The sequence below is a fragment of the Sebastes umbrosus genome, chromosome 14 (assembly GCF_015220745.1).
Source record: "Sebastes umbrosus isolate fSebUmb1 chromosome 14, fSebUmb1.pri, whole genome shotgun sequence".
NCBI classification, from domain to species: Eukaryota; Metazoa; Chordata; class Actinopteri; order Perciformes; family Sebastidae; genus Sebastes; species Sebastes umbrosus.
The window spans coordinates 28,290,563-28,318,066 of record NC_051282.1 but is presented as its reverse complement, the minus strand read 5'-3'; the positions used below and the strand labels follow the sequence as shown (position 1 = coordinate 28,318,066).

The following is a 27,504-nucleotide window of genomic DNA, read 5'->3' as shown; positions in this document are numbered from 1 at the left end:
TGAAGGTTGGCAAATATGCAATGATATTTAAAAAAAAAAAAAAAAAGGCACATTGGCCATATTAAATGATTCATCATCAATGATCCAAATTCTGAATCAAGTCTATACAAAAATATACATACAGTATCTGTGCAGTGAACAGGCTCACTCAGAAATACAACATTGCACTATAAAACTACCCAACAACAACAACATCCAGACATGTTGCCCACAAGAGAGGCCAGATAGTTTTTGGTGGGACAAACACTTTTTTTTGGACATGCCGTTATAAAATAAAAAAATTCTTTGCTCAGTCCAGCTACAAGATAACACCCTGTTGGTTATCCGACTTCCTCGAGGCAGAGACAGACTTGTGGACGGTTCTGTTTGGGAAACATTTTAACCCCGGTGAGCAGAAGGCACTTAAATAAGGGTGCAGCTGCGGCACCCAGCAGTGGATCCCAGGCACTGCAGGCCTGGTCCTCACCAGCTCATGGTGCAGCAGCTGAGTCCCGCTTGGTGTCCGCTCTTGAAGGCAATGCTCCCGTCTGTGCTGGGTCCACCTGACTCTGGTTCAGTTCACACTGGCTCATGCTCCAGTGTAGGAGGATCTGGCGGAGTCTCAGACTGACTGGATTCTCTTTGCCCGAGAGGATCCGTAGGGGATTCTGAGGCAAACGTGGGGTTCACTGTTTGACTGTGCGAGTCAGTCTGTGAGGACGGCGCCGGCTGCACAGTCTGAACTGGCAAATGTGGAGATGCAGGCTCATCTGGTGATGTGGAGGGCACCGATTCAGCAGGTGATGTGTGAGGGACCTGTGAAGAAGGTGTGTGTTCCTGGGGTTGTGATGCGTGTGTTTGAGCGCATGGCTTGTTCTGTCTTTGTGGCCCGGGGTGCGTGCACTGGGCCTGTGTTTTTGCAAGCTGCTCTGCGGTGGAGTAGTAAGGCAGGAATGGCCTCTCCGATGCGCAGGTCCGCATGGCCAGGTATGTGTGCATTAGCAGGTGGGGGAAGCGGGAGGTGAAGTAGGAGACAAAGTCATCGGGGATGGAGCCCAGAGTCTCCTGGACCTCGGCAGGCAACTCTCGGTAATGATGTTTCTGTTGAAGGAAGGTCAAGCGTTCAGTCGAACAGTAGAGAGCAGTTTCTTTTAGGGTGTTTTCATATATTGTCCCTTTTTAAACGAACCAAACTCACTTTAGCTCCGATGGGGCCTCAGTCCTCTCTCTGTTCACACTATAGTTCCTACCTTCATCACTGCTGGTCAATGCTTCCTCCTTCAATGACATTTTGTTGTAAAAAGGGGCATGTGTCTTTTATGTCAGCGGATTCCCTGCTTTTTCTCATTTTATCGCGTGTGGTAAAGTACTTTTGACGTAGTTTTTTTAAGCCCCTCGCTTTCATATGAACTGAAAATTGGAGGAAAGCGTTTCTGTGCGTTTTTAGACAGTTGCCATTTGATGTGTTCTTCGCTCCACATCTAGAGAAGTGCAGTAGTTTCTTCTTCGGGTCCAAACTACTCCCCGTCCACTAGCTGTCATGGTTCCGTGTTGTTTATCCGAGCGTCACGGTGCGCAAACGCGTGTGATCCTAAAATACAACTGCAAAAGGCAAAGCGAACCTGGAGCATTTTGTGTTCACGATGCACAGATTAAACGAACCGTTCTCGGACCACCTCCCGAGGAGGTCCGAGTACGGTTCGTTTCAGAGGGGTCTGAATTCACATATGCGCAAAAAAATGCTGACTAATCTCTCTGAGTTGGTTTGGAGGGCTGAAAGGGACCAAGTGTGAAAACACCCTTAAACACAAAGCCGTGAGAGCACATTCCTACCTTGTTTCTCATTGCACGCATCAGGTCTCTGACAGACCCGCCCTTATAGGAGCGAAATTTCCGCAGATCTGCCAAAGAGGAAGAGAAAAACAAAACCCCATGATCACCTGATGACATCAACCACAGAATGACTCACTCACTTAATGAATCACTATTCAACAAGGAACCAGTAAACAGGAAATCCTGAGAGGATACGGCTGTCTTTTTATTTCATCCTGAAGCATCCAAACTGGGACTGATCTAACTTTATGGAGTGTTATACTATAACGTTAAGTTTGAAGCGAAACAAGAAAACTATTTTTACAACCGGAGCTTATAATTGACGTGTGTACATTGCAGCTAGTTTCATACCCGTCTGCAGTGGCACTGTGATTTGCTCTCTCCAGTCACCCTTGACAACAGCCCTCCCTCCTCTCTCCAGCTGTCTCACGATTGGTCCGTCCAGCGCTTCCTTTTCTATTCTGTCGCTCACATCCTGCAAGCAACCACAAAAACACTGTCAGTAATTTCAACTAGTATGTCAGGCAGCCTTATTCTCATTCAGAACATTAACATAAGCAACAAAACAAACTTATTTTAGAAGTCAATGGGTCCCATTTGAACGAATGAGGGTGCAAACACAGTCCATTTGGATATGACAAAGCTATCATTATAGCACATTAATGAAGTTCTGCAGATTGATATGTGTCTGTGAGGACTTAGTAAACTGAAAAGGGTGTTTTTCATACATCCTACAAGCATGTGGAGTAGATATTATGAAGAATCAGCTCTTCATGCAGTCCAATACAGACAACCTGGCACAATCGCATTAAAGGTCTTATTGATAACATTTTAATTTAGACGCATATCTGCTAAAAATATATATATACATCCACAGAGCTTTTACAAAAAGGTGCTGAATAAAAGTATGTTTTTTTCTGAAAAAAATTGTGAATAAATCATTTAAAAAAATTTTGCAGGTCCAAAATGAATGTTTTGTTTATCTCTGTGGGAGATATCTGACGTTTGGTTCCCACTTCCAACAAGGCTTGTGAGCCAATAGTGTAACGACGTTGGTATCACGTGGTATCTCTGATAAACGGCCGAGACTGATGGTAAGTGCCTGGCAACGAGGTGTTGTGAAGTGAATGCAATGGAACGGAGGAGGGGGAATGCGACATCTAGTGGCTGAATGTTATCAATAGCACCTTTAAAATAGCCTGCATGTGCACACACATGCCTGCATTTGTGAAGAGAAGTTTATTAATGAGAAATCCAAACACAACATACATGAGGATTTATACAATTTCGAAGACACCCGAGTGTGTGTGTGCACAGACTAGTCTGTGATAGCACAAATAGTAAACGGCTTAATACATGTGATCGATACCAGAGAAAAGTAAAGAGCTGACCTGAAAGAACTGCAGCTCCTTCTCCAGACTCCAGAAGAACGGGTGTTTGAGAACGCTCTCAGCTGAAGGCCTCCTGTGGGGCTCCATGCTCATCATCTGCTCTATAAGATCTCTGGCTACAATGTCCTCTGATAAATAACACAAACATGCTGGTTTTGAATATCATTTTAAAATATTTGCCAACAAATAATCCCCACAGCTGACCCAATCACTTACAACAACCAATCATCCACACCACCCTCTCTACGTGCCCTTACTAACCAACATTAACTACATTACTACTCGTGATTTGATGAAAATAATAGCAACAGTTTTAGTCCTCACCATGTTTGTCGGTTAGCAGATGGTCCAGGCTGTATGTGCCCAGTAGGATGTTTGCCTGCCTCTGCAGAGATTTGCCAAAAGGGTGGCTCCCCTGAGACACCACGTAGTAAAACACGCAGCCAGCAGAGAAGATATCCACAGAGCAGGTCTGCAAGGGACAAGAGAGGGAAATGATGGAGGAGGTCACAGTGTGGCATGAGGTTCATTAATGGTCTTTTGGGTCCCGCATTTACTCTTTTGACAGTTTTTAAATGTTTGGTTTTGTCAAAATTGGAGAACTTTTGGGTGATGCTCCTACTGTTTTGTCAACTGTATCATGTTTTTTTTTTAAGATATATATAGTTTTATCAAAAGGAACCAGATGCGGTTCTGTTGGTTTCATCAGACCGCGACCTTCAGCACGCACTGGAGCGGTTTGCAGCCGAGTGTGAAGCGGGCGGGATGAGTGTCAGTACCTCCAAGTCTGAGGCCGTGGTTCTCTGCAGGAAAACGGTGGATTGTGGGAGAGAATCTTTGCCCCAAGCGAGGGAGTTTAAGTATCTTGTTAAGTATCTCAGAGGGAGCTGAGCCAGAAGGCAAAGCTCTCGATTTAGTACACCATCTACATCCCTCACTATGGTCATGAGCTTTGGGTAGTGACCAAAAGAATGAGATCACGGATACGAGCGGCCGAAATGAGCTTCCTCCGTAGGGTGGCTGGGCTCAGCCTTAGAGATAGGGTGTGGAGCTCAGACATCCGGAGGGAGCTCAGAGTAGAGCTGCTGCTCCTTTGCATCGAAAGGGGCCAGCTGAGGTGGTTCGGGCATCTGATCAGAAGAGCTGGAAAACGTTGCTGGGGAGAGGAACAACTGGAATTCCCTGCTAAGCCTGCTGCCCCCGCGACCCGGCCTCGGATAAGCGGAATAAAATGGATGGATGGATAGTTTTATCAGACTTCTAACTGAGGCGATTGCCACACCTTGCCACCTGAATTCTGACAACCGACATACTTCTCGTCACCATGAGAGAGCTGCTGCTCTACCACTGACTCACCGGGTTGTCTTTGCAGTCCTCACTGAGGATCTCGGGGGCGATCCAGCCCTCAGTGCCCGGCACCCCAGACCTTCTACTGAAACTGTGGCGGCCCACTGCCAGCTTCTTACACAAGCCAAAGTCTGAGATCATGGCCCGGACCCGACCGTGGGCGTTGGGCATGGACACCAGGATGTTGTGGGGCTTCAGGTCTCTGTGGACTGAAGGAGAAGTATGGTGAGGCGTGAGAGGAGAGAAGTGTTGTTTGGTAATACAAAACAGCCAATAATAATAATAATAATGAGAAAGTGCTTCTTTATTCAGTGATGGGTACCTATGTTGAGAGAGTGCAGATGGGCCAGTCCTGACATGGTCTGCTGGAGAACCATAACTGGCTCGAGTCCACGACGGTAAAAATCCTTCCTCTCCACATACTAGAGAGATGAAAGTCCACAGTCAGTGTAGTCCAGGGGTTCGCAGACTTGACAGCATTTATTTAAAAGTAGCAAGACTGACACAGTCCTAATAAATCCAGATGTTTAAACTCACCAGTCTAAAGCTGACTTTCAGTTTGTGCTTCAACTTAAAAAAATAATGAACTTATAGCCGCGTGTCACATGACATCGTAACAGAGATTCTATTGGCCCAAAGCTAACGTGGTTGGGAGTAACGGACACAATATGCTCGTTTTATTGGGGCAAATGGTCCCCATCTGTAGAAATGTAATTTTTAATGAAACAGCACAATTTTATAATTTATTGCAAATTATTTCGGTGACCCCCTGACAGAGTACCACGCGCCCCACTTTGAAAATCACTGGTGTAGTCCAACAATTATAATATGGCGTCTCATTTTCACATAGTTAGAAGATGTGTAAAGCACCAAATTAATTTTAGCATGGTGAGTCCTTTCTTGTAGTTTTAGTACTCTATGAATTCTGGCTTTTTTGGGCTTCGAAGCTTTAGTGAAAAATATTCGAAGGTATTCGAAGCTTTGCGGCGCAGCAGGCTGACATGTTCTTCTGTCTGTCTGTCTCCATCTCCCCTGTTTCAGTGCCCGGGACAGTGCCGCTGCTACACTACTGTTCACACACGTAACATAAACTAATAATGAATAATGTTGTGCAATTGTTCCTTATATCATGGGCTATTTTGGGATTTATTCTTCATTCTTACATACTCATATAAAATATTTTAAAAAATGAAGCATTGGAATACTGATTTGGAGATGGATTACTATGGTAAGCATTCGGGTCAGCCCTACTATCAATAATGACACGAAGACAAAGAATCCTGGCTGTTTCCTCCACTTATTGCCAAGCTTTCAAAATCATACAGTACACTTAAGACTCGCAGTACAACTGCATGCTACTGACACAATAAAAGGTAATGCATCATTAAGGGAACATCAGTTAAAAACTGGGCTGCTATTAGCAAAATACTTGTTTTGCTGAAGAAAAAACATCTCGTCTATTAAGCCATGCGTTACCTCCTGAAGTGAGGCGGCACACAGCTCGATGGCGATGTACTGGAACTGACGATCCCTCTCGGTGCAGAAGTATCGGATGACATTCGGGTGCTCGTCCGACTCCCTCAGCAGCTGGACTTCCCGGTCTGCGAAGCTGAAGCACTCTGGGAGAATTCTCTTCACTGCCACTGCTCGGTTGTCAAACTGACCCCTTGTGGAGAAACGATGGAAATACAACGTTATGTTCTTCAGTACTTACAAATTAAACAAAAAGGTTATCATGGAGAATTGCTGACTGGTTGCTCAGACTTACTTGTACACGATGGTGCCCTCAGCACCGTGACCCAAGACCTCTTTGGGGCGGAAAGTTATGTTGCCCACTCTGACAATATTGGAGTCCTCCTCTGAAAAGACAAATGCATCATTTGGGACAGTGAAAACGGGGTTAAAAATTGTAGTACAAAGTGTGTGCATGTATTCTCAATCTTTACCTCCATCTTCGTGCTCATTGGCCGAGCTCCCCAGCTCAGACACAGACAGGTTGGAGTGGTTGGAGGCGCGGGGGGTGACGTTGGGGCTGCTGTGGTCGGAGCATTCGGAGCGAGTGCGAGCCACCTCCAGATAGTCGCTGTCCGGGGCCAAACCCAGGCCCACGTCTGCAGGGGGGAACGGCTGCTGTCTCTGGAGCAGCTCCAACTTCTCCTCCATCTGTCTCTGGAACTCCTGGTGCTGCAGCTGCTGCTGCTTGTGAACACTCTGTGGTGAGAGAGGACACAATGCCTGAGGCTCTAAAACCCGGAAAATGTCCCCGAACTTAAACCCCAGTCCCTGCTGTCGAAATGCAAAGAGTTCCTGAAAAGGTTCTTAGTTCTGGGGGAAAGTTCCTGTGGTGGAAAGGGGGCTTAAGAATAACAAAAGTGTATTCAGCACTTGTGTCCACTGGCGGATTTGAGACTTATATTCCTCTTTCTACATGTGAAAGATTTTCTGTCATCACTAGGTAGGTGCAGGTACTAGAACAGTCCACTAGGTGGTGTTGTGTGACTTACTTTGGGGTAGGTAATCACAAAGGCCACCCAGCCAGCCAGGAGGAAAGTGGAGAAGATGATGGTGGCCATGTCTTTGAGCATAGAGTCCACCGGGGCTTCTGGACGCACACTACGACCACTGGTCCCAGGTTCCTGGATGGATGTTTCAGGCGGAGGAGAAGGGGGCCCATCATCCATACCACTATCATTCACCTTCTACAACATGGTGGGAGGTGAGAACAGGGAGGAAGAGAGTGAGAACATCTTGTGTTAACATTAGAAACAAATCTTCAAAACAAAATATCTCATGGGTCACACACACACCTCCTCAACCTTCTTGTCAGTAGTTGGTGGGATGACATTGCCTTGATTGCGAGGGAAGCTGTCGGGGAACTTCTCCAGGATCTTGGTGTGAGCTTCAGGGGGCGTCTCATGATGACCTGAAATGCAAGGGTTGACCTTTTAATCATCAGTTTCACAGACATTCACCAAAACCAAACACTGATTTCAGTTGTGATACCAAAAGTATTTATAGTTTTCTGAAACCCGCAGCGACTTTAGCAACATTACTGTCTTTAAGAGGCTGGAGCTGGTTCAGTCTTAAAGGAAGGAAGGAGGCTAAATAACGCTACAAAGTTACACTAAATTTTTGTGAGGAAAAACCGGCATGGCCATTTTCAAAGGGGTCCCTTGACCTCTGACCTCAAAATATGTGAATGAAAAAGGGTTCTACGGGTACCCACGAGTCTCCCCTTTACAGACATGCCCACTTTATGATAATCACATGTAGTTTCGCCTATTTTAAAAAGGTGTATTTGAATATTTCTGCATACTTGGGTCCCTAAACAGTCTTGGAATTACATAAATTGTGTATCACTGTAAAGCTGAGACTCTTGTGGATCCAATGAGCCCAACTGTATTCATGTGTGATGATGTTAGTCCCCAAAGGAGACATTTCATTGTAGCGAAACCATTTTTTAAAAACTTGACCTCACTGTATAAAATGACCTGTGTTGACCTCTAGGATAATCACAGCCTCATGGAACTTTACAGCCACAAACTAGAGACCTAGAGCATTCAGAGGATGGATGGCTTTCCTATAACTAGATTGACAATAAGGGGGTTTCTGAGCAGTTTACACAACAGAAGTGCTCACCATCCAATCGCCAAAAAAATGCAATTCTTGCAGAAATCTCTAAAAATGTCAAAAGTTTTTGAAACCAAATCATAGCATGGCTTTTTCTATGGTGTTCCTCAATGTCTTAATGTGGTATTTTGGAGGGATTATTGATCATTATTATCACTTCTCGAGAGGTAAAAAAAAGGTTACATTTAGCACCAAATCTGTGTAACAAATGATATCAACCCCAAAATTGCTGCAACAACTTATGAGACATAATAGAGCATGGGGATGACCATCATAAACTTCTATAATAATATTCTAAATCCTTATACACTTTATTTTAATTCATTAATTTATTCATGTTTATTTCTGATTTATGACTAGAACAACTTGACACTCAGTGTTGAGCAGCATCTCAAATGAATCTTCAGGTTCCCAGCTTTCAGATGGTGTACACCACTTCAATGAGACATCTACTGTTGACCGGCTATCTCCCCCTAAAGACCCCCTGTACTACCCTAAAAAAGACGTGTCTATGGTGGGTGTCTTTGGGTTAAATGGTAAGGAAACACTATATAATGTTATTCATTTTATCATCCAGCAGAGGGCGGTCTCAGTGCAACACAGTCACTCAAGGTGTTGAATAGTACTGCGAGTGAAACCTCTCAACATACAGTAATTAGCGCTTTATAGAAGTCTTTCCTGATGTCAAACCCCAGCGAATTAATTGTTAGTGAAACTAAGACATCTCTCTTTTTTAAGGTGGTGTGCCTGAAACCCTCTCCCTCACTGCACCAGGAGGGTAGTTCAGACCGAATGATTTGTGTACTGATGTAGTACCTATGAGGAGCAGGTAGTTCCTCATGAAGAGGATGCGGTTTCGCTCCCGGAGCGCAGCGTTGAACTTGACGCTGGTGCTGGGTGTGATGACGCACTCCTTGTCCTCTTCAGTCTCCTGGCTGTCGGGACCCTCCAGCATGGGGAAGGTGCTGCCACGAGGCTGAGCGTACACACACAAACATTTGAGGGATTCAGATGAATCAGATGCTTCACAGGATTACATAAGAAAAAAAAAAAAAAACCTCAAGAGTGTTTCTTGTATCAGTAAACTACTATTCTATGGAGCCGGGCCAGTGAGGCAAAGTGACGCAAGTTAAGTAGCACAAGCTAAGACACAACTGGAACAGGATGTGTTCATACAAACCCACTAGCATAACTGGAAACCACTAACCAAAACTGAAGACTGATTATGAAAACAATAAAACTCATTTTATGTTCATGTCTTACTGATAAGGATTGTGTTTTGCCTAAAAGAAGATAAAACATGTTAACGGTCACTCACCACCACAGTGACTCCATCGTGCACCAGGGAGGGAGAGGCATACAGACTGGTGGAGTATTTACCCACGTACAAAGTGGCCCTGAAAAAGGGAAAAGAAAAAGCTTGCTTACTTTTGAAAACACAGTACATATTTCAGAATACGACCTTGGTGAACACATCTGTAGTGTATTTACAGATTCAAAATGGAGAAGAGTTCTCGTTCATCTCCCTAAACAGGCAAAACTTTCACAACCACTGAAAGTCCTGTTTGTCCTTTCTAGCAGAAGCAGGTGTGAACACAAGATATAAAAATAAAGAAACAGTACTGCAGTATGAAACCAGAGCTGAAACCATGCCCGCCAGCACGCAGTTGTTAGATTTGACATGTCTAGACTCCATCCCAACATTAAGCAATCGCACATCTTACAAAAGCACATCTTCTTTCAGTAAGTTATGATTAATACTTTAATACTGAAGGTTCCAACATGTTTAAAGGAGTGTTTGTTTCTACCCTGAATGGTATCCTAGAGCTGTGGTTTTTCACGTCAACGACCTCTAAACTGACACAAATTAGACCACAGACCGATACGATTTTGTCCCAGGGTCCCCCATCTGATACCATTTTTGTTTTTAAGATGTTTTATTACAGAAAATGTATGAAACCCATGACCAAAATAATCATAGATTATTTCATTGTGTTATTTATGGATGGAGTTATAGTGAAATTAAATTATTCCCTCCTTTGATAACCACTCTCCTAGAGTACAGGCCTTTACACCGGCAGCGTATTTTTTCGTGAGATTAATTCGCACGTCAATCTATCTTTTCAAACTGTTGTTTTTGCCATAAATACTTTCACACAGACCACGATATCACGCGGCAAAAAAGCAACTCCTTTTTTTCCGTAACAAGGTCTATTTTTCTGAGCTTCCGCACCGAGAATGAAGGCATCAACCAAATCACGTTGTGCGGAACGGGTTGAGTTGCGCCTAAATTTATGAAACAACACGGAGGCTCCGTAGTCCGAACCAAGACGGCAAATAGTATTACTCCGTTCAATCTGGACAAAAGGCAGCGCAGACCAGATCCACTCCTTCCATTCTTATGTTTCACAATAAAAGAAAACATAGCTGTTAATATTATATTGCATCTCTGCCAATAGATCCTCCTAAATATTATACACGGTTCCTTTAACACATCCTTTTTCAAAAATGTATCCCAATGAGAGATGTTGTGTAGTAGCGTGTAGTAAATGTAGCAACAATAATAAAAACAAAAGCCGACAAAAGGTCAGGCTGGTTAAACTCAGTCTGCTTACATGAACTTGTTCTTGGGCTTATTCTCTTTGGGAAATGGGTATTTCCACTGTGTGATGCGGCCAACCTCTCCAGACATGAAAGTGAGGTAACGCAGGGTTTCCACGGCCACATTGGTGTGGGGAACTTTGCGGAGGGCCTCGCGCTGCCAGATGTACATGGCCACCACCGGAGAGTTGTAGTTCTGCACCCACTGAACGTCCCCGGACTCGCTGTCCACAGTCACCACGAGGCCGTCGCCGTTGGACACAAAATGAGCCATCTCTGCGGGGGAACCAAAGACAGGACAAGTGATTAGCACTAGAAACTTAATTAAACCAAAAGGACAGGCGTGTCCGACAGTCTTACTGTATTTAGTGTCATCATCAGGAAGGGAAGAGGCGTAGTCAGAATAGGTGGCATTCCAGCGCAGCTCTCTGCTCTTGGTGTCGTACATGGTGATGGTGTACTCTAGCAGGGGGATGAACAACGAGGGCATATTCACACAGGGGTAAAAAAACATTTGCTTTCCTTATGTAACACACACACACCCAAAAGTCAGGCTTTGAGTATCCATTTCTGGGTGTAAATGCAAAGTGGTGTTGAATTTCCTTGTGTGGAGATGTGGAGACGTGGTGAAACTAAATCCAGCATACACGTTGTTTAGTGACAAAGTGAGCTTTGACTTGACACCAAGTTAAGGATGGATTTATAGCAAGTACTCAATCTGCAGGGTTCTCGTGCTCGAGGTCATTGACTACAATTACCACCCCGGGGATAGAGAGGGGGGTCGGTGTTGTTGAGGCGAGGGAGATGAGCAAGAGGTAAATAGAGTGCTGCAGGAATGAGTCCAAAAACCCGAGTATGAGTTAGCATTTTAGCACTTCCAGTTCCCTCGTCTGGTGGTCAATGGGTTTTTAGTTAGATGCCTGATATAAAGTCTGTGGCTAACACAAGCCGAAGAGATTTTAACGTTTTCTTCTACTATCTCAATGAAGAAACTACAGTAGAAGAATGGCAGGATATCTGTCTACAATCTCAAGCCCAGTCATTCAAGATTTTGCAAAGACATTGTAGTGATCAAACAGGCCCAATTAAATGGGAAGGGTTGCAATGATCGTCTGACTAAAATCAGGCTGGCCAAGTTAGTAGCTAAAAGTAGCTGAACTCGTGTTGCTGGATTGTTTTTTTTATTTTTTTACCTGTGCGTCCCAGATAGAGAAGAGATGAAGAGGGACACAGCATCTCAGCGAAGGAGGAAGTCAGAGTCTGCTGCTTCTCACCAGTCAACAGGTCCACCACATACCACAAGTCCTGCTTCTTACCTGAACAAACACACGCACACAACATTTATTACCACCATTACAGCATTGCTCTTGGCACAACAGCACAACATGTATTTCACTTTCATAATCATATCTAATAATAGAACTACTTAACTAATAGTTACTTAACAGTATGTTCTGTGCTTTAATTTACGTAACAGTGTCATCCTGTCTCTGCATATTGTAATTCTATTCTAAACGTGACACCTGTTGCATCACGTCTGTCCATTCCTGGAAGAGGTTTCTCCACATTCTTCTGTTTAAGGGCTTTTTGTGCAAAACAATCTGAGACACATGTTGTGATTTTGGCCCATCTAAAGAAAACTGACTTGATTATGTAGAGGAAATTGTCAAACTGAACAAAAGATGCACCAGTGCAGCCATTTAACAGGCTTCCCACTCTTTTCTAGACATCATTTTCCATCATCCATATTTTATTAATCACTTATTTTATTGTATTTATTTTAATCATTTTATGAATCCCTTATTTATTGTATCTAATTTGTATCATTTTACAAGATTTTATTGTTATTTTATTAATCCCTTATTTTATTGTATTTAATTTGTATCATTTTATTAGATTTTATTGTTATTTTATTAATCCCCTATTTTATTGTATTTAATTTGTATCATTTTATAATCCCCCATTTTATTGTTTATATGTATTGTATGTATAATAATGTATATAATTTTATTACATTTTCATTATTTGTTATTTCATTGTTATTATCATTTTCCAGGACTTTTTCCAGGACATTTTCAGTGACGATGGTGCGGTATGACAGAGAGGTAATATTTTTATTTAAAGGATAATGTAACTTATATTATTCAGAGTTTCGGTCACTTACGTTGTAATGTCATCCAACCTACATGTACGACCATGTGATGTGACTTGGAGGTGTGTTCAGCACCCATCTTATTCAAAATACTCCCGTCCATAAACTACAATTTGAACATTAATATGATCCTGAACATAATTTGTCTCTTTCGGATGGCAATATTATCTGTTTGGGGGGGCTCTGATAGATAGTATATACCATTTGTTTTTCATGACTGGAAAATTGATCAACCGTTTTCCAGGTTTTTCAGGACGCGTGGGAACCCCGTTTAACCTTCACAGTGATGGGTGTTACCATTCGATCATTAAACGGCCAACCCATCATTTGTAACGACATCTCACCTATGCAGGGAGTGGCAGTAATACCTCATCATAAATTATTATAGATGAATGCAAACCTCATAAATCAGGAAAAGGCTGCTTCAGAGGGTCCAGATGATGAAGGAGGATAGTTTGATCTGATCATTTCTACAAACTCTAATTGGCAAAAATTGAATAGACCTTTTTAATTGCCATTCTGTTGCTAGGGCAACATCTTTGGTCCAAGTTTACTTCCTGTCAGCTACCGTGTTAACAACTATTGCAACAGGAAATACAAAGGGGCCCATTTACAATATTTATATTGTCAAGCTTGAAAAGGTCTATAGATCTGTTGATGTATGAAATTTAAAAAGGGTGAGAATTTGATCACGCCACATTCAGACCCTTGCTGCTCCAGTATGCTTTGTTCCAGCAGCAGCTTCAGTTGAATCAAACAAAAGCGTCACTGATAATGTCTGTAGGGAGGCAAATGTCACCCGTTTCCCTTTAAACAATGACACAGTCACTGAGGCAGATTACCGCTCCTCTGTTAACCGTTTTCAAATTCAAAAGATCACACAGGCTACGGCCGCAGGTTGAGTAGAGCTGAAAGGTACTAGAAGATATCCAGATAACACACCCGCTCATTTAGGTGAGGAGACACACCAAGGAAACTACAGACCAATGTGTTGAACCAAAAGGCACAATATAATTCCTATGTGATTATTTTATTAAATCACCTATTTTATTGTATTTCATTTGTATCACTTTATTATATTTATTGTTATTTTATTAATCCCCTATTTTATTGTATTTAATTTGTATCATTTTATTATATTTTATTGTTATTGTATTAATCAATTTTTTATTGTATTTAATTTGTATCATTTTATCATATTTTATTATTTTATTAATCCCTTATTTTATAGTATTTAATTTGTATAATTCTATCATATTTAATTGTTATTTTATTAATCCCTTATTATATAGTATTTCATTTGTATCATTTTATTATATTTTATTTTTATTTTATTAAGCCCTTATTATATAGTATTTAATTTCTATCATTTTATTATATTTTATTAATCCCCTATTTTATTGTATTTAATTTGTATCAATTTATTATATTTTATTGCTATTTTGCCATTTTATTAATCCTTTTTTATTGTATTTAATTTGTATGATTTTATTGTTATTTTTTTTTATTTTATTTTTATTGTCTCGCATGCATTGGTCCCAAAATGATTTCTTTTTCGTCTTAATTGTTGTTTTCATGGGTCAGACTTGTTCTGTTTTGTGTTCGACTCGTCAGTCATCTGTGAACTGCATTAACCTGTGTGAAAGGTTCTGTACAGATAAAGTTTGACTGACTGATAGAGAATTAGCCTTACCCATGTAAAGGACGCCATCAGAGCTGCGACAGGGAGACGCTTGGACCAACTCAGGGATAGTGAACGGTAATTTCTGTGTTGAGCAAAATGAATGAATGCACATTAGATAACCATAACAGGCTGCATGTCCTATGATAGTACACGGGGAACATCATGCATGCACCATCACAGTTGCTTCTTCAGAATGAGGATGCATTACTTTCAGCATGATACACATACATATGTGGTGAGAGGAAGTGTTTTTCTAGAGAATACGGAAACTGAACGATGTGTCAGGGGAGATTATCGGTTGTGATAAAAATGATTTCCTCTTACTGTGAGGCCTTCTTTGTTCTTCCCTCCCAGAGAGTACAGGCTGCCATCATTGGGGTCAGGCAGAAAGGCCGGTCTAGAGTCAAGATTTAAGAAGATGCATCACATCACAGACCAGTACAGGGAGTGACAGATAAGACAAGCTTAACAGGTTACCATAACCATTCACCGTCTTTTGTAAAAGGTGCAGTACACAAGGATATTGACACATCCATCCGTGAGGAGAACAACTAAAAAAATACGTACTCTGCCACGTGTGTGGGGACCTGAAGAACTGGATCTGTGAGGAGAGAAAGGGAGACAAGACTGCAAGTCAGGACTGACAAGAATATCAGCCAACAATGGAAACAGTGGCCAGAAGCTGTTGAGTAAGACAATGACATTCAACCGCACAAAACACAAAGTCCAAATGAAAACGAGTTCCCCTGGGTGCGAACATGACAGTCACGTCTGCCAGCAGCCTTCTGCATAGAAGTCAAACATGTAACGCCAAAAAAAGATTGTTTAATGAGCTAATATTAGATCATCCTCTACAAAGTACTACAACATATTAACCCATTGAGCCTCTATGATACCCCATATCCATCAAACAGAGTCCAGGGAGCAGATTTTACTCTCATCCTGGCACTACTTTCTTTAAATATTGGAAATAAATGTGTAGGGACGGGTGCTCAAAAAGGACTAAGTCATGTTTTTGCATGTTTAAGCTCATTTTACTACAAGTTTTATTAATTTTACATTACCATTTTCCAAAATATCCAATAATGTGTCCTACCCTCTGGGCGGCTATTAGCTTCCATTCAGCAGAGAATGAAAATCAATATGTGATCCATCACATTGAAAGTCTAGTTCTTTCTGTCAAAGTTATATAACTGTTGAAGGTAGGGGTGTCGTGTTTAGGGCTGCAAAATCAAAATATGGCCTAGTGCAACTTTCAAATCGCAGGATGAGGAGGAAATCGCAATATTTGTTAAAGGCAAAATGTGTCAATACTATTTTAAATTAAATATTGTGGTGCTGCAGAGATGTTCTGGCCTACACAACATATTCTACAGGCTTAAGAAAACATCTTTGTTTGGTTCAGATCAACACAAATCGCATCATAATGAGAATAATGATGTAAAAATGATCATTCCCTCTAATATCGTAAATCATATCGCAATATCAGTCGAAATAATCACAATTAGATATTTTTTCAAAATCGTGCAGCCCTAGTTGCCAGATATTGATATTGATATCATGTTAATGGTTACAGACTCTCTCTCCATCTCCCTACACTCTACATATTTTGAGACAAAATGCAAATTAAACAAAGAGAAAGATGAATTTGAATGATAGCATTATTATTATTTTTCTTCAAATTTTCTATAGATATCGCGACAATATAGTTATCGTGAATTCTTTTGGCCACGATAATCGCGTAGAGAAAATCTGATATCGTTGTAGGCTAAGAAAGTGCACGTTTAAAGTTGAAAGTTTAAAACTCCATATTGATTTTCATACCATGTGGCATGGCCAGCAAGTAATAGCTGCCTGGAAGGAGGGGAAATAAAAAAATATATTGTATAATTATATATAATAGGGCTGAAAAAAATATGAAAAATATCAAATTGTGATTATTTTGACTGATATTGCGATATGATTTGCAATATCAGAAGGAATGATAATTTTTACATAATTATTCTTATTTTCATTGAAAAACATGTTAAAATGATTATAGTGTGATTCTTGCAGGGATCTGTACTAAACAAAGTCTGTAGAACATGATGTGTAGGCCAGGACATCTCTGCAGAACCACAATATTTACATTAAAATGTTATTTTGACACACATTTCACCTTAAATAAATATTGTGATTTCCTTGCAGTAGCCCATATTGCGATTTCGATAAAATTTCGATTAATTGTGCAGCACTAATATAATATTACATTATAATTAATGAATTAATATATATATTAATAAATAAAGAATATATATATATATATATATATATATATATGTATATATATATATATATATATATATATATATATATATATATTATAATATAGGCTATCTATTTGAAACCTGATCAGCACTAATGTAGAAGGTTAAAACACTACACTAGCTCTTTAAGCCAAGAGACAAAGCGTGAGGCCCTAACCTCCATTGCTACTAGACAAACACACACCTCCCTACAGTGTGAACATACAGGGCGTGGACCAGATGGTGCTGATCTCTGTGGAGGTGCCTGAAGGGGTCAACCATAGTGGGAGGCGGGGGGAGGCGTAGGATTACCTGAAGGTGGTCGTTGACTCTCAGCATTCGTTATGTATGTGTAATTGCAGAAGGTGGTGAGAAAAACAGTGGTTTTATAGAAATAAGCTAAACCCCCGTTAGTGACGAGTAAACAGTGAGAGGACATGCATGTGGGCTGAGCTGTACTGACTGTCTTGGTCCAGAGAAAAGAGTTCTGCTTCCCCCTCATGCTGTGGGTGTAGCTGTGGGTGTAGCTGTGGGTGTATGGCTGCCTGACTGGAGCGCAACAACAGGTGTGTGCGGAGCCTGGTACAGAACTGGTCGGATTTATATTCAATAGCTCTTCCAGAATAAACAGATGATGCGGGGGAAGCAGCTTGTGATTATTAATGATTTGGGTATTAGGTGGCCCGAACCAGGATGTCAAACCACAGTAGTTTTAATATCTCAGAAAACCCTGTGATCCTTATCATACTGAAACATTAACTACCCGAAACAGCAAATGTCTCAGACCTTTTTTCAGCTTTCCATTAACCCTTCAGTGTATCTTATCTAATGTAGTTCTCAAGCGTATAGTGCATACATTAACATGGTAACCATAGTACATGCTGTGTGTGCAGGTGACACTACAGCAAAGTTGCTTACCCTTGCCCACTCTGACCTTGATTACAGGCTATTTTTGACCCTCTCGGTTAATAATTATCTAGTTTCCATGCCTAACAGAACGCCCCCACAGCATTTTTCCTCTCCTTAATCACAGAAAACATTTCCTTTAAGACAAGAATACCAATTAAAAAAGCCCTATCTGTATCAGTAAGTAAGTTATTTTTTTCCTCAACCGGTCATAATTGAAAATATAGACCTGTTTTATTCTCATTATATAAGTATCACTGGGGGTAAACAAACCTTAAACAGCATCAGAAAGTATTAATGACTCAAGTTTTATTCTTTTATACTATCAGGAGTGGTAATGCATTCAAATATTTTGGTTTAAATTCTAGTGGGCGGACTTTTGTTCACATTAAAAGATCACAGAGAGTACTTTTAAATAAAATCAAGAATAGATCAATTCAGATAACGATGAAACCAAGTGGCACAGTCTTGTTATAGTATTAAAGTCTCACATGTGGCTCCCACTTTATAGTTAATTAAAGTCTTATTGTTTTTGTTCTACTATACCCAAACACTGAAAATAGCAAAAGCCACAATCACTTCATTGTGGTTAAAAACAAAACGCAGTGGGATCTCATTGTTTCCCCCGTGGCAACACAACAAGTACACTGTTTTTTTTTTGTAAATGTAACCTGAATAAGGAACTGTGCCTTGAGAAAAACGCATAGAGAAAAAAAAAAAAAAGGGTACACTCGACTCTTGTCTGCTGCTCTTACCTTCTTTCAGAGTCCATTTGATAGAGCCGGATTTCTTGCTAACAGCGTGCAGGTTTCCATCCAGGGTGGACACAAAGAGCAGGCTTTCAGGGAGGGAAACTGTGCTGGCGCTGCAAAACCCCTACAGAAAAAAAAATATATAAAAAAATCAAGGTGATGTACTATAAACAAACACATCTCTACGTATTTATAATGCACATGAATTAGGGATGCACAGATTTATCGGCTGCACATCGGTATTGACCGATATTCGTCTTGCTGACTGCCATTGGCCGATCAGCAAATAAGATGACATTCGCCGATTGCAGGGGACGAAGTTTATCTGTTGTGCTGCATCAATTTTGCGCAGGCTAAGGCCGATGTTTGGGCTTTGATTCCTCCCAATAAGCGTCAGCAAAGTCCACATTTTTTGATGGTTCTAAAGATTATCTTTCCAGATATTCCTGTGGTGTGAGGCATGTTGAGTGTTTTTTTTTTAATTCCCCGATCGGCTCGGAAGTCCATCCAGGCTGCACCGATCTCAAATCGTAAATATTAAACATGTTCAACATTTACGATGGGATATCCTGTTGTGTGTGGGGAACCCCGAGGACAGCCGAGGACGCAGTCACGTGGGAAAGAACGATAGCCAATTGAGAACCAAGCTGACTGGAGATGGAAGGACAACCACCGCCGTTGCTATGGCGGCCGCGGCTAATGAATGAGCTAATGCAAAATGTGGAGCATAAAGTAGTAGTAAGATGGAGCACCAACTTGTTGATTTGTGTTTATTTAACATGTCTCCATGACTTCATCCATCCATCATGAATTTTCCGTATAAAGTAGTGCAACATCGCTAATTCTTCCTGCCCGCCGTCCACCACGTTCGATAACAGCAAAAACAAAATAAACAAAAACATCGCTATCGGCCAAATCGTTATTTTAAACATCGGTATCAGCCCAGAATTTCACAATCTGGTTTATCTCTAAAATGAATCAAAGTGATATTAAACTCAAGACATTAGCAAGCAGGTATGTGTGAGCATGCATGCTCCCACTTAGGTCCACAGGTTAGGTCAAACCATGTGCTCCTGCATTGAGGTTTGTGAATAATGACTTCAGCCGCTAATCACTCAAACATTACTTATCCTCACACGCACTTGGACCAAACATTAGTGATATGTTAATTACAGCATGCTGATTAAATTATTCACACACAAAGAAATGTGGCAGACGATGGTCTGATGGTGGGGGGGTCGCCCCGGGGAGTGTGCCACCTTGGTCTGCTGCTGCTTCACAAATCAATGAACTTCAAATCAATACCTTACAATGACAGCTGGAGAGCAATCTAGGAATGGGCCGATTAGCTAGGTAACAGAGGGCATGTTGCTGGACGAGCTCTCAGAAGGTTCAAAGGGTCGCAACGTGGAGGAAGGTAAATAAACTGGGCACGAGCATGTGTGCAACTTCAGCATTACACTCGTGCCGCTACCACCCAGCTCACCTTATACGGCTGGTTTAGCTTTTTAAAAAAAAACAGATTTCACAATGAACTGAGTGAAGAGCTGCACAGATGAATAGTGGGCCGACAGGCTACATGGGAGCACGTTGACTCCCACTCAGAAATATGGGGGACATGAACAGACATGGGAACACTTGGATTGGTTCATTAAATGACAGAAGTAGACAGCACAGGCAACATAGGGGCAATACAATGACAGTCATCGGAGATACACAAAATAATCAAGATGCAGCAAATCCAGTGAAAACAATTGACCCCATAACCACAACAGCATCTATGACCCAGTCTCATGACTTGGCTTACGCCTGAATTAACAGTGCTGTGGGTGATGTGTGCTCCACTCACCCACTATGGAATTCTAGAAACGCCGCTCTTGATAACCAAGCCGTGGGCTTCTTATGGGTTTTGGCATCAATGTGCAGGAAGAGGTCCAGTGGGGGCGTTCGAGAGCTCTGACTGCCCGCCAAACCCGAGAAGACTGTATGAACTCAGCCTGACCAGTGTCTCCGTGTACACACGATGCGCTTTCTCAACTAAAACCAGTGAAGGAGGCTGGACTTTTCGTTATTAGTGTTTTTACATGTTATGTATTTTAATAACATGAAAAAGTTTCACGTTTCAGGCAATTACTGAGGTGACAAATGGTTTCCTAATGCCACTAAACCTGCCGTCTTTACTTACAGGAGTTTTAGGCCTCATCAGACAGAGTGCGTTTTAGCAGCCTCGGTCGGCTATTTGCAATTATTTTCAATGGAGCATTTTGCACGCTGCTTTTGTGCTATTGAGCGCCTCTCGTTTATCTGCTCTGTGCGCCTCGCGTTTTAACAGGAGCCCCCTGGAAAAAATTCAACTCAGAGCGGAAAAGCGTCCGATGTCATTAAAGAGTTTTTATGGGGATACCCAGAGCGTTATGAGTTCACCAACTGTAGGTACCGTGCATGACTTTTAGATTTCGCGTAAGTTGTTTTCATTAATGTAAACTAAACTATTAACTATTTTGGGAGCGTACAGTTCATGGTTTGTAACAAGGTAACGTTAGCACTTGTTTGGTTGTTGTCTAGCAACATTTAAAATAAAAAAAGCAAACTGCAAAAAAACGCTCTGTCTGATCAGGGCCTTAGTCTACATCCACACTAATATGTTTTTGTTTTAAAACGTATAACTTTTGTTGTGTTTGTGCCTAGCGTTTTAGAACCCTTATAACGGAGACGTTGGAAAACGCTGCTGAGCCCGTTTCGGGGGTTGCGTTTCGGTCTGGACGGGCAGAAAAGGAGATGAAAACGACGATGATGAAAAGCTGAGCTGACAGACCTCATTCTCCTGCTGAACCAAGGCGGTATTGATCAACATCCCTGACTAATCCCCCTTGAACAGCTCCCTGGGGGCTGTGCAAATAACCCTCTACATACACTATAATGCAGATTACCAATAAGATAAGGAAGGTGGGGGTTGAAGTGCTTTTAAGTCAGACACAAACAAACCACCAGAGCTAGTAAATCAGGCCTGAGCATGTGGTATGGAGAGAGCAAATGCAACCACCATCACCACTCAGGGTGTTCCCCTTGGTCGCATTTCCCCCCAAAAGTGCACCACAATCAACTTCAGCTTAAACTTAAAATGGGAAAATACAGCCTGTTATAACTCACCAAGCAGAAACCAAGGTCATAACAACCCCATAAACTGAAAGTTTCACCCTCTCTACGGAAGGAAACCGGGTCCTTCCACATTTGCCTACTGATCTCCTGCTGTAGTCTCACATCCTATACAGGCATTTATGTCAACATTGTGCACCTGTGACTGTTCCCACTGGGCAAACTTGTGAGCATCACACAACTGTACTGGGAGAATCATAACTAACTTGTTTTCGGGCCCCCCCGTTAACCTCTATCAGGGTTCTTGGTTTCGCAAACAAATACCTCTCTCAACATCTGTTAGCCTCCTAGTTTTGGACGGACACTGATGTTCAACAACTGTTGAAGATTCTACAGCATTCGGGAACATCTGGTGTCTGGCTGCTCAGAGTGATTGAGGAGGTGAGTTATAAAGCGTCCTTAGAAGACTTTAAAATTGGGGCATGACCTCTTATTTCCTCATTCTGTGTAACACAGAACTGTTGCGTAAGCGAGTTGCATAATACTACTGCGGGACCAGCGTCTTGGCAGGTTCTGATGTCTTCACTGTCTCCCCTACAATGAACCAGGCACAGCTTAATAAGGGACACGGACTACAATGCTCAGGATATCACTGGTAGCCGACTGGAGGGTCACTGCGCTCCGCGGCCTCTCGAATGGCAAATCAACCTGAACACAGGACAGACTGTAACTGGCAGCTTTCCCACTGAGAGTACACACACGCCCTTTAGTAGTACACTTGCACTAGAACTCCTTTGTTAGATACTCTCATCTCCTCAAGATGGTTAAGTATTACATCACCAACCAGTAGTTAAGAGGCATTCAGGGTTTAAACCGGAGCATCTGGGCAAAAGCTGAAATCACTCATCTTATAGGAGAAACAGACACAAAGGATTTTCATTTATCGTCTGACCTTTCAGGCTTTTGTGTGGTCATTTACACAGAGAGGCAAATACAGAAATACCAAATGTAAGAAAATGTAATGAATCAGTTTTGAAATAAGCAGTAGCAAGAAAACTACCCAGGAAAGTTTATGGTGAGTCTGACTAAACATTAGGGATGTCCTCGACCAAAACAATTATTTTATTAGTTGATTTATTACAGATCTGGAAAACTGAGTTTCTCCACAAAGAATCACACAAAAGCACCACTTTAAATCAGAGGTGTGCTTATAAATGTCTTGGAAATAAGTCATTTACCATGAAAAAGCATAACAAAATTACTAATCAACTAAAGAAATCTTAGTCGACGAAGACCAAAACAACCGATTAGTCGACTAACCAATGACATGGTGGTTGGTACCAATGGATTCTTTAGGTTTTCTAGTTTCATATGATACCAGTATCTTCCCTCTAGCTTTATAACTGAGCCTGCCACAACCTCCAAAAGATTGAATAGCAGGCAGGCCCAACAGCGAGCCGTGAGATTTGTAAGAGGTTAATTAAAAATCTATAGTGTTTTGGAGAATCACAATACTCATGTATATTGATATTTTCTTACACCCCTACTCACAACAGTGTGTCTTTGAGACAAAAACTAATATCTCTCTGTGATACTATTACTAAAAGACATCTTCTAGTCTCAGCTCTAAACTAAATGTCACTGTTTTTCAATTGAAAAGTGGAACAGCCACTACCACCGACGTGTCTGCAGCAATACGTTTGCAGCTTGCTTGGGTGCAGATAAAAAAAACAACACAGGAACCAAGAAATGCCTTATCTCACACCTAGCAACTTGTCATGGGAAGTGTAGCGCAGCAACACCTTCATGTCATCAAAAATATGTTTGAAAGTCAATTAAGAAATCCCTTTGTTGGACATGTGAGGGGATGCGAGTAAGTCATTAGAGGTTTCCCTTCAGGGCTGTATAAAGATGACACAGGCTTGGGGATGTTTGATTTCCATCAGAGAGTTGAGTTATACTAGAAGGTTGAGGTTGAGGTGAGGGCCTACGCCGTGGGGAGATGACTGTACAAAAGTCGACGTGTTTCATATTTAAAACTTTTGTTGAGATCACTTTTTAGCAACCGTCCTTGTCACAACACAGCCTCTCAGCTGCTCTCTGCGTGTTGTTGTTTCAGTGAGGACGGATGTCACGTGCCGGCCCTCGTTCAGGCAGTCAAAGCACTGCCAATCTACCGTCGTGATAAGATAGCGGAAGATCACAACATTTTCTAGCAGATCAGCTCAATCTGAATCTACAAATAGGCAAAATAGATACAGAATATGGTCATAATGACAATGGGACAAACTGCAGCTGAGGGACATGTTGTGGTCTAAAGTCAGTTATAAGGAATTTCAGAGTTGTTGTAAAGGGGCGGCGTAATGTGAGAAGAAGCAAAACAAACAAGTAATAGCTGCTGAAACAGCGAGCTACATTTGAGTCACCAACACATCCTCCTATAGTACAAAAGGAAGCTGACTTTAAAATAGCTGAAATGTGATGGAAAGGCAGCGAGAAGAGAGATGAGTCTTTTCTCTGTAGCCTCTTTTATTTGCATCCCTCTCTCACACACACACACACAGAAATGTCACCATCTATAGATAGCATTCATCATCATTTGTCACCCTTACTACACAAGCAGACTGTCTACCAGGCTAAACCTGAGACATGATAGGGGATTATAAGGCTACTTTAATCTGCCTCTTAGCTGAAGTCGTTTACTAGCTTAACAGCTAATGTCTCTGCCTGGAGACTTTCTACGGATCTGGATCAGTTTCCCCATTTGTGCCATGAAAACTATGGATCCCATTCTCTGTTTATAAATTCCTTTGGTAAAAAAAAATAATTTACAACAATACGTTACTACCAGATGGTTGCAGAGTTGCTGCTACTTTACAGACACAGCATTTGTGCACCACATCATATTGCATTTTGATGTGCACGGAGGCCAAGATGTGTGGTTATTTCAATAGTTGTAATCCACAGAAGACAATCCACAAACGTGTACCATGATCCACAAATATTTCACTGTCCACAAACATGTATTTTTATGTTGTGTAAAGTCACATCAACAAAAAATACATTTGCAAATACGCATAACTTACTTCGTAAACATTTATTTTAATTCCACATAAAAATGTTGTAGGTTTACATGTTGAGTGATACATACGCATTTGTGCATCCATTTGTACACATGGAATGATATTTACGCATACACATTTGAGGATAGCTTCCGTGGATTACAACTATTAAAGTCCAATAAAAACTTCCATAAAGTTTTCATTGGATTTTAATAGTTGTAATCCAAAGAAAACAATCCACAAATCTGTACCAACCATGATCCACAAATATTTCAGTATCCACAAACGTTTATTTTTGTGTTATGTAAAGTCACATCCACAAAAATACAGGGCGATTTGCAAATACGCATAATTTATGCTGTAAACACGTATTTTAATTTCAGATAAAAATAGGTTTACATGTAAAATGATATATACGCATTTGTGCATCCATTTGTACACGTGGAATATTTTCACATTTATGGTACACATTTGTGGATTGTCTTCCGTGGATTACAACTATTAAAGTCTAATAATTTTCGCACTGGCCTGGCACAGGTCGTGCATTATTTAATTGACCTAATCACAAAGAATCATCATGCACAACAACAATGGCGATCTTTGAGGTGGAACTTAAATTAGAGACTGCAGATGAAGCACACACACTGTATCTGTCGTGCTAACTTCAGATGGCTGTAGAGATCTAATCAACAAGGCTGAAAGCATCCTTTAAACTTTACCTCTGCACAGAGACATGTGTTTTGTTGCATTACGCTTCTATTTGTCCTGTTTGATCTAAATGTGTCATCTGTTTGGAGTGTTTATGACAAGTATTTATGTCTACAAATGAGCACAATGTCAAAGACCAAAAAGACATCAACCCATCACCTTGCGCTGCCTGGTTTACCACCTTTGCACCATGCAGGAGCCCAAAAATACCGACTGACTGATAAGTTTTAAGGTTGCTGCTGATGTGCAAGCAAAGGACTTGTGTTCAGACTTGTGAAAAGATAAGGAGGTGTTGAGTTGACATGCAAGCAGTAATAATATTAGCACATGATAGTATTACACTATGACCTGAGTATGAGGTATAAGGCCAGGACTTTCCAGGACTTCTTTATCTTATATCTACTTGTTCTTTATGAATAGACTCAGTATTTTGACATAATGTGATTATGTTTGTGAGGTTTTGAGATGGAAGGAGAGCCTTTGAGTATGATGTTACTGTCTTGATTGTTTTTTTGTTGAATTTATGTTTAACTTACCATCATTATTAGTAGTATTTATGTGCTTAAATGTTTGTTAACTTCCATGTTTTGTGCCTCTCAAGGGGTTTATCCTCTAATACATTTTAAAATTAAATAAACATATGCACAGCTAATTCCTATAGTGCCCTAACAGAGGGATGTTTTTAAAAATCCCTCTACTAGCTAGTTAAGTTTCTCACAAAGAAGATGGAGATATAATTGCTATGCTGTGAATGTTTTCCTTCATTTTTAACACTGGACTGATGAATTGGAAATGTAAAAACAATATTGACAAAGTTACAGGGTTTTATAAAGCACAAATTACTTACAAACTAATGCTTTGTTATGTTGGTGACGTTTGGGATGGGATGGAAGGAGAGGCTTTGTGTATGATGTTACTGTATTGATTGTTGTTGAATTTATGTTTAATTTACTATCAATATTATTATGTGCTTAAATGTTTGTTAACTTCCATGTTTTGTGCCTCTCAAGGGGTTTATCCTCTAATTAATGTTAAAATGAAATAAACATATATACACGCACAGCTGATTCCTATAATTCTCTAACAGAGGGATGGGATAGCTGGCTAAGTTTCTCACAAAGAAGATGGAGATATAATTTATATACTGTGAGTGTTTTCTTGATTTTTAACACTGGACTGATAAATTGGAAATGTACAAACAATGTTGACAAAGTTACAGAGTTTCAAAACCACAAATTACTAACAAACTAATGCTTTGTAATGTTGGTGAGGTTTGGGATGGGATGGAAGGAGAGCCTTTGTGTATGATGTTACTATATTGATTGTTGTTGAATTGATGTTTAATTATTATTATTTATGTGCTTAAATGTTTGTTAACTTCCATGTTTTGTGCCTCTCAAGGGCTTTATCCTCTAATAAATGTAGAAACAAAGCTAATTCCTACAGTGCTCTAATATAACAGAGTGATGGGATAAGTAGCTGAGTTTCTCACAAAGAAGATGGAGATATAATTCATATACTGTGAATGTTTTCTTCATATTTTAACACTGGACTGATGAATTGGAAATGTACAAACAATGTTGACAAAGTTACAGAGTTTCAAAACCACAAAAACTAGTGCTTTTTAGTTAGTTACTTCTACATCATGTCAGCACACAAACAGAATCAAAGCTTCACTTCATGACACATGTTTCAGTTTGGACTTTCATATTTGTGTCACAAAAGGCAGTAAAAAGTGTATTTTATCAGCTAACATCATGTAAGTGAAGCTATCTCCTCCTCTTACCTTGTGTTTGAGCTCGCAGCAGCAGAGCAGCAGCAGAAAGCTCCACAACAACAGGGCCCGACTGCTGCTCGTCCAGTCCATGATCTCTGCTCTCTGCTGTCTAACCCGGGACACACAGCTGCTCCTGGACTACATAGAACACGTTTGGTAGTACAACCAGGTGTTATTTTATTAATCTGTAACGTTAAAAAGGCACTGAGGCCACCAGCCAGACACCAGACACCAGGATGCAGACAACGTTGGATCCGCTTCTTCTTCTTCTTCCTGGACTGAAACGACGTGGGCTGGACTT

General features: G+C 41.0%; 1 protein-coding gene across 1 annotated transcript; it reads right to left on the bottom strand.

Annotated features, from left to right (window-relative positions):
* On the bottom strand, positions 1 to 27,504 carry LOC119501840 (serine/threonine-protein kinase/endoribonuclease IRE1-like). Its single transcript, XM_037792502.1, has 22 exons — positions 27,213 to 27,504; positions 18,564 to 18,684; positions 15,185 to 15,218; positions 14,942 to 15,014; positions 14,627 to 14,699; positions 11,975 to 12,097; positions 11,142 to 11,243; positions 10,796 to 11,057; positions 9,499 to 9,577; positions 8,997 to 9,156; positions 7,358 to 7,473; positions 7,055 to 7,249; positions 6,497 to 6,761; positions 6,319 to 6,409; positions 6,027 to 6,216; positions 4,873 to 4,972; positions 4,560 to 4,759; positions 3,528 to 3,675; positions 3,204 to 3,331; positions 2,164 to 2,287; positions 1,813 to 1,880; positions 1 to 1,080 (listed from the first exon to the last, which is right to left on the bottom strand). The coding sequence occupies exons 1-22, from the start codon at positions 27,291 to 27,293 to the stop codon at positions 559 to 561; spliced, it is 3,255 nt and encodes a 1,084-aa protein (XP_037648430.1). The 5' UTR covers positions 27,294 to 27,504; the 3' UTR covers positions 1 to 558.

Coding starts and splice junctions, on each gene's coding strand:
- LOC119501840 (XM_037792502.1), bottom strand. CDS start 27,293: ATGGACTGGACGAGCAGCAGTCGGGCCCTGTTGTTGTGGAGCTTTCTG. Junction 3,332..3,527: donor TCTGCTAACCGACAAACATG/GTGAGGACTAAA, acceptor GTTATTTATCAG/AGGACATTGTAGCCAGAGAT. Junction 2,288..3,203: donor AGGAGCTGCAGTTCTTTCAG/GTCAGCTCTTTA, acceptor GGTTGCTTGCAG/GATGTGAGCGACAGAATAGA.